We start from the raw sequence: 7031 nt of genomic DNA, 5'->3' as shown, positions 1-7031 counted from the left end.
GAAGAAGGCAAAGGATTTGGAGGCCGAGCTGGGAGTGGCCGACGAGCAAGTATTTGCTCAATATGAAGCGGGCTTCCAGAGTGTCGTCGACCTGGCGGTCTTCTATTATAACTGCTCTCCCGACCGTTTCGACGTGCACATGGGGGTGGTTGACGGGAAGGTTGAGAGGGTCTTCGACCGGCTGGACGAGGTCAATGACCCACCTGTATAAGATTATTTTAATTTTTTACTTGTATATTTTGATATAACCGATCGAACCCGATCGACCGTTCGATGGATCGCGTTCGCTCGGTTATTAAGTTATTTTTTGACAAACACTTATGTAAACTTTTAGCTCCTTCTTTATTTCATCTGGTAGCTCTTTCATGTTTTTATTCGCTTATTGTTTCATGTTGGCGATCGGCCGTACTTTTGTTGTTTTCCAGCGTTGGCGATCGGCCGTGTAATTGCGTATCTTGTTAATTCTGTTTGGTTGCGCTTAATATTGAACTGACCGGACGATCGGTGCACAAACGTTAAACACTTGTTATCTTGATTATCTGTTCCGTGCGGTTGACCTTAGCGCGCTAAATTTGTTTTTCATGTCGTTGGTGTTATACCCCTATCGGTTAGGACAGCTCGTGTCACTCGTTTACCCGTAGGGTAATTAGATCGCTTGGATCGGTGCTGACAGAGCGGGACCTCTTCTTGGAGGTCCCTGTCTCGATCGGTCAGGCTTTGCTTGGGTCCCGTAGGGAGCCCCGTCGGTCAGATTGTTAGATGAAGTTGGATGAAACGCTCATTTTATTGATAATTAACTGTAATACATTTTGAGGTGTGACGCGTTCCATGTGTTGGGTATTTCTTTGCCGCTTAAGTGCTCCAGCCGATAGGCTCCGTTTTGCAAGCTCTCGGTCACGCGGAACGGGCCCTTCCAGTTTGGTGCTAGCTTTCCCTGTGTTGACTTCTTTCGGGCGTCATTGGTTTTTCTCCAGACTAAATCTCCCTTGACGAAACTTCTTGGTTTGACCTTCGCGTTATACCTTCTTGCCACCATTCTCTTGCACGCTTCAGCTCGCACGGCTGCTCGTTCTCTTCGCTCGGTCGTCCAATCTAACTCCTCACGCATTCGTCCACAATTCACCTCCAAGTCTTGCATTTCCCGCCGAAGGGTCGGTTCCCCTACTTCGACCGGCAGCATGGCGTCTGTACCGTATGTCAGGTTGAAAGGAGATTCCCCCGTCGTCCCGTGAGGCGTGCACCGATAGGCCCAAAGGACTTGTGGCAGCTCGTCGACCCACGCTCCCTTGGCTTCTCCCAACCTCTTCTTTAACTCAGCCACTATCACCTTGTTCATGGCCTCAGCCTGGTCGTTGGTTTGTGGATGTTCGACCGAGCTGGTCACGTGCCGTATCCCCACTTGCTTATAGAAGTCCTTTAGCTTCTTGTCGATGAACTGACGACCGTTATCGGTGATGATCGTGTGGGGGAGGCCGAAGCGACATATGATGTTGCGCCAGACGAAGGAGTGAACCTGCCGAGCGGTAATATTAGCCAAAGCCTCTGCTTCGACCCACTTAGTGAAGTAATCTACTGCTACAAGTATGAATTTCTTTTGCGCTCGGCCAACCGGGAAAGGTTCGACGATATCCATGCCCCATTGAGCGAACGACCATGGAGCTGTTAAGCTGTGTAACTCGGTCGGAGCCTTCTTCACATCATTTCCATGGGCTTGACATCCCTCGCACTTGCGTATCATGGCTTCGCAGTTTTGTTCCATGGTCGGCCAAAAATATCCCGCTCGGAGTATCCTTGCTTTCATCGTCCTCCGACCGGTGTGCATTCCGCAAATGCCGTTGTGGACCTCATTCATGACGTACTCCGCTTCGTCTGCTGATAGGCACTTGAGGAGCGGCGCTGTGAAGCCTCTCTTGTATAGATCTTCTCCGATGATCACGAACCGAAGTGCTCGCCTTCTCTCCGTCGGCCTGACCTCCTCTCCAGCCTCACACCTCTTTAAGAGTTCTCGTACCTCGCCGGTCCAATCAGCCGATCGATCCGCTGCAGCACATTCTCCCGCTGAAGGTCTCATCAGGGTTTGCCTGATAATTGTCTTCAATTGGCCCTTCTCCTTTCCCTCCGCCAGCTTGGATAGCCTATCGGCTCTGGCGTTCTCCGCTCGGGGGATGTGATGGATGGTAACCTCTTCGAATTCTTTCATGGCTTCAACGGCCTTATGATAGTACTGAAGCAGCAAATGATCCTTAACCTGATATTCACCCTGCACCTGCCCGACCACGAGCTTCGAATCAGTGTTACACTTCAACTTCGTCGCGCCCAAGTCTTTTGCTAGTCTTAACCCGACGATCAGCGCTTCATACTCCGCTTGGTTATTGGAGGCTTTAAACTTAAACTGCAAGGAGTGCTCAACCGTGAAGCCGTTCGGTCCTTCAATGACTATTCCTACTCCAGCATTTCGTTTGTCCGACGACCCGTCAACGAAGAGGACCCACGTTTGCTCGGACGAAGGGACCGGTCCGTGGAGTTCGGCTGCAAAGTCGGCCAAATGCTGCCCTTTGACCGATCCTCTAGGCTCGTACTTGAGACCGAACTCCGATAACTCAATCGACCAGGCGATCATTCTACCAGCCAAGTCGGGCTTCCGGAGTATCTTGGCTATGGGATGATCGGTTCGGACGATCACCTGGTGACTCTGAAAGTACTGGCGCAACCGGCGTGCGGCCGTCAATAGTGCCAAGGCTATCTTCTCTATCAGCTGATACCTCGTTTCTGCACTCTGTAGAACTCGGCTGATGAAATAAACAGGTCGCTGCTCCGGGACTTCTTGTATTAAGGCCGCACTGATCGTGTCGTCTGATACCGACAGGTATAACTACAGAGGTAGTCCTTCTACCGGTCGACTCATTATTGGTGGGCTGCTGATCATCTCCTTTATTTGCTGAAATGCCGCCTCGCATTGATCATCCCACTTCTCCGTAGTCTGCTTCTTCATGATCTTCAGGATCGGCCTAACCTTCTCTGTCAGCCTGGGTAGAAAACGTGCCAGAGAAGTCAGCCGCCCCATCAACCGTTGAACCTCCTTCAAGTTTTTAGGACTTCTCATCTCAACAATAGCAGCACACTTGTCCGGATTCGCCTCTATGCCTCGGGCGGTCAGCATGAAACCCAGGAATTTCCCCGCCGGCACCCCAAAGACACACTTCTCTGGGTTGAGACGCATGTTATATCTGCGCACCTGGTGGAAGACCTCGCCGAGGTCGCGTACATGATCTCCGACAGTCTGCGACTTCACGACCATATCGTCCACATACACCTCCATGGACCGACTGATCTGTCCGCGGAAGACCCGATCCATTAGCCGCTGATAGGTTGTCCCATCGTTCTTCAGGCCGAAAGGCATGACTTCGTAGCAAAAATTAGTTTGGTCCGTGATGAACGCCGTCTTGGATCTGTCCGGGCCATACATGGGGATCTGATTGTACCCTGAGTATGCGCCCAGGAAGCTCAGGAAGTTGTGTCCTGAGGCTCCATCTACCAGCCGATCGATGCTAGGCAGGGGGTAGGCGTCCTTCGGGCAAGCCTTGTTGAGATCAGTGAAATCTGTGCACATCCTCCACTTCCCGCTCGTCTTCTTTACCATGACCACGTTAGCTAGCCATGTGGTATACTTAATTTCTCTGATGAAACCAGCTCCTTCTAGCTTTCTCACTTCTTCCTCGACCGCCCTCCTTCTTTCTTCTCCCATCTTTCTTTTCTTCTGAGCGACCGGTCGGGCTTCCCGGAATATGGCTAGTTTATGGGACATCACGTCTGGGTGGACACCTGGCATATCGGCGCTTGACCATGCGAATAGATCTTTGTTTTTTAGGATCACTACGCTGAGGAGCCCCTCCTCTTCCGTGCTCAAGGCTCCCCCGATCTTCGTTAGCTGTCCGGGTTGGCTTCCGATCAGGATCTCCTTGGTCTCTCCTTCTGGTTGCAGCCGATCCTCTGTGTTCGTTCGGGGATCCAGGTCCGTCATTGCTACTTCCGATTGGTGTTGTTTTCGCGGGCGACTATAAGGAGCGACCTTCAATCCCGCGGCATAACATTGCCGGGCGACTTGTTGGTCCGCATGTACCGTGCAAATTGTCCCTCTGTCCAACGGGAACTTCATGGCCAGGTGCAGGGTAGACACGATCGCTCCGAAAGCGTTCAAGCAGGGTCTCCCTAACAACACATTGTAGGAGGTGTTAGCTTCAACTAAAAGGAATCTAACCCTTACCTCTCGACCGTCTTTTCTTAAGCCGATCCTGGTACGCAGGTCCAGATAGCCCCTTGTGTCGACTCGCTCGCCCGAGAAACCGACAATCTGCTCATTAAACGGGACGATCAGATCCTCCGACAAGTTCATCTTCCGGAAGGTCTTCCAGTACAAGATGATGACGGAACTCCCCTGATTGACCAACACCTTCCCGATCCCGTACTCGGCTACTTCTATCGAGATGACCATCGGGTCGTCATGATCTGGGTCGGGCGCTTTGAAGTCGTCGTCCGTGAATGTGATGGGAGGCATCGAGCGGATCTTCTTTTCGACCAGATGAACCGACTTCAACGCTCGAACGTGCCTTTTTCGAGCTGCGGAATTCGATCCTCCTCCGGCGAACCCTCCGGAAATGGTATTGATGTAACCCCTCAAGGGTCTGTCATGGCTACGACTGCGGCTTCTTCTTGGACTCCGATGTGATCGGGATGGTCCTCTCCTTTGTTTCTCGCGTTCGGGCTCTCTTTTTCTCTCCGACCGGGCTGGGGGGACCCTTCTCATTGGGCTTCGGTTCCTCATCGGACTCCGCGGGGGATGATCTTGCCGAATGTATTTCTTCAAGTGTCCCTGCCGAATGAGTTCTTCTATTTTGTCGCGGAGTGTATGGCACTCTTCGGTGGTATGCCCGATTGTCCGATGGTACTGGCAATGTTTACTCCCGTCAGCGTCGGGTGGCGGAGGCTTCTTCCTAATCGTTGGGAGCGAATCGGCACTGAAGGCCTCCTGCAGGATCCTGGCTCGGGGAACAGCCAGAGGAGTGTAGGTTGTGAACTTCGGCGCCTTCCTTTCGGTGGGTCGGGCTACAGGTTTGCTCGGTCTAGGGGCGGTCGGCTTTGGGAGCGCAACATCCTCCTTCTCCCTCTTTTTCACCCTAAACTCCTGCATGTCCTCCATCTGTATGAATTTGGCCGCGCGTTCCCTCATCTCCTCCATTGTCTGCGGCTTCTTACGGCTTATCTTGTCCGCAAAAACTCCCGGCTGGAGTCCGTAAGAGAAGTGATGTCGCGCAATCTCGTCGCTGAGACCTTTTATCTTGACCGACATCCGATTATACCGATCGAGGTAACTCCTCAGCGATTCCCCATCCTCTTGTCGGATGTTCACCAGATTGTCGACCGTCAGAATGGCCGGTTTCACGGGCGCGAACTGCGTGCTGAACTTTGCCTTTAGAGTGGCAAACGAATCAATGCAACCGGTCGGCAGCTCGGAGAACCACTCCAACGCCTCCCCAGTCAACGAAGTCGAGAAGACTCGGCACCAGATGGGATCGCTAACGGCGTGAAACATCATCTGATGCATGAAGACCCGCATGTGATTGTCTGGGTCGGTCGTACCGTCGTACTTGTCAAAAGTTGGCATTTTCCACTTCTCCGGCAGCGGCGTCTCCAAAATATACGAAGTAAAGGGGGAGGACCCCGACGCAGGGATCGGTTGGCGCGACGGGCGGCCCCCGTTGTTTGCTCCTGAACTCTCCGCCACCGTTTGTGACGGATTTCCCCTCGAAGCTTGTGTCCTTTCAATCCGAGCTGGTTGTGACTGCTCATGTCCTGTGGGGGGGAGGCGGCTTTCTACCCGTTCGGCATCCCGATGTTGTTGTACCCGACTTAGCCTGTTCGGGTCAGGCACGGTAGGCGTCGAAGGGATTCCATCTTCCTTCTGCCTTAGGATGGCATTCTCCTCTCGTAAAATCTGCATTTGCGCTTCATAGTTCCTTTGCATCTCATCCATTCTCTGCTGCATCGCCCGTATCATCTCTCTAGTGTCCGCCTGATCATCTGCCAATCTTCCTCCGTCCATGTTGCTGTTTCGGTTCCTCGTGGTCACCATATGGGTATGTTCTCAAAGGAGACTGCTCGGCCCCACGGTGGGCGCCAAAATGTTTCGGGGTAGGGACCAAGAGCCTACTAGAAGAACCTCTTCACTTTAAGTTATCCTTCTCCTCTCCAGTAACTTCAGCAAAATCCACTCCTCAGCTCGATCGGTTGGGACGACGATCGGGGTACCTGCCTAAAGTACTCCGATGCTTAAGTCAGAAAGAGCCGATCGGTATATCAGAATATCAGCTGTAATAAATGCGAAATTAAGATCCTCACCAACTTACCTTTGGGCCCTATTTATAGCTTTCGACATGGGCCTGCAATTAGGGTTTCTTAATCACGGCCCAATGACCCCTTAATGAAGATTAGTGACTCGTTTAACCGATAATTATTAACTTAAGTTATTTAACTGTGCGACCGACGGCCGCTTGGCTGGGTTGATAACGTTATGTTTCCAACAAGCTAACAATCTGTGTTTTACCGATCAACCGACAGGTGCTTAGGAAGGTCCGTCGCTGCTGTTTTACCGATGAACCGATGGGCCCTCGAGGTTAGAAGGTCCATCGCTGTTGTTATGCCGATGAACCGATGGGCCCTCGAGGTTAGAAGGTCCATCGCTGTTGTTCTGCCGATGAACCGATGGCATGAATATGGTTAAGTCGTGACTTATATGTTCAACCGTTTGACCGATGTTCCGAAATTTTATCCGTTTGACCAATGGTCTTATGCTTTAGCGATGCTGCATGACTTTTCGTTCGACCGTAAGACCGATGGTCCCCTGAGAGTTATCTTTGGCCGATTGACCGATGGGACATACAGTACACAAGTTGATCGTTTAAAGCTGAAAAATTATTTTATGCTAACTAATTTAGAGAAAATATTCAATTATTATAGTAATTAAGTTAAAAATT

General features: G+C 51.5%; 1 protein-coding gene across 1 annotated transcript; it reads right to left on the bottom strand.

The window, feature by feature from the left end:
• Positions 1–793: 793 nt before the first annotated feature.
• Positions 794–6100, bottom strand: LOC114184457 (uncharacterized). The gene is made up of 2 exons (XM_028071767.2): positions 2877–6100; positions 794–2789 (listed from the first exon to the last, which is right to left on the bottom strand). Exons 1-2 carry the CDS (start codon positions 6098–6100, stop codon positions 794–796), a joined length of 5220 nt encoding a protein of 1739 aa, XP_027927568.2.
• Positions 6101–7031: the final 931 nt, after the last annotated feature.

The sequence above is a fragment of the Vigna unguiculata genome, chromosome 5, assembly GCF_037176805.1.
Source record: "Vigna unguiculata cultivar grain cowpea cultivar isolate G323 ecotype 2 chromosome 5, ASM3717680v1, whole genome shotgun sequence".
NCBI classification, from domain to species: domain Eukaryota; kingdom Viridiplantae; phylum Streptophyta; class Magnoliopsida; order Fabales; family Fabaceae; genus Vigna; species Vigna unguiculata.
The sequence above is the reverse complement of the archived record's forward strand: the minus strand, read 5'-3'. Positions and strand labels throughout refer to the sequence as shown.

Bases quoted from the DNA above. Each gene is read 5' to 3' on its own strand.
- LOC114184457 (XM_028071767.2), bottom strand. From the start codon at position 6,100: ATGGACGGAGGAAGATTGGCAGATGATCAGGCGGACACTAGAGAGATG. The intron at 2,790-2,876 runs GTAGTTATACCT...TTATTTCATCAG, and splicing joins CCGGTAGAAGGACTACCTCT to CCGAGTTCTACAGAGTGCAG.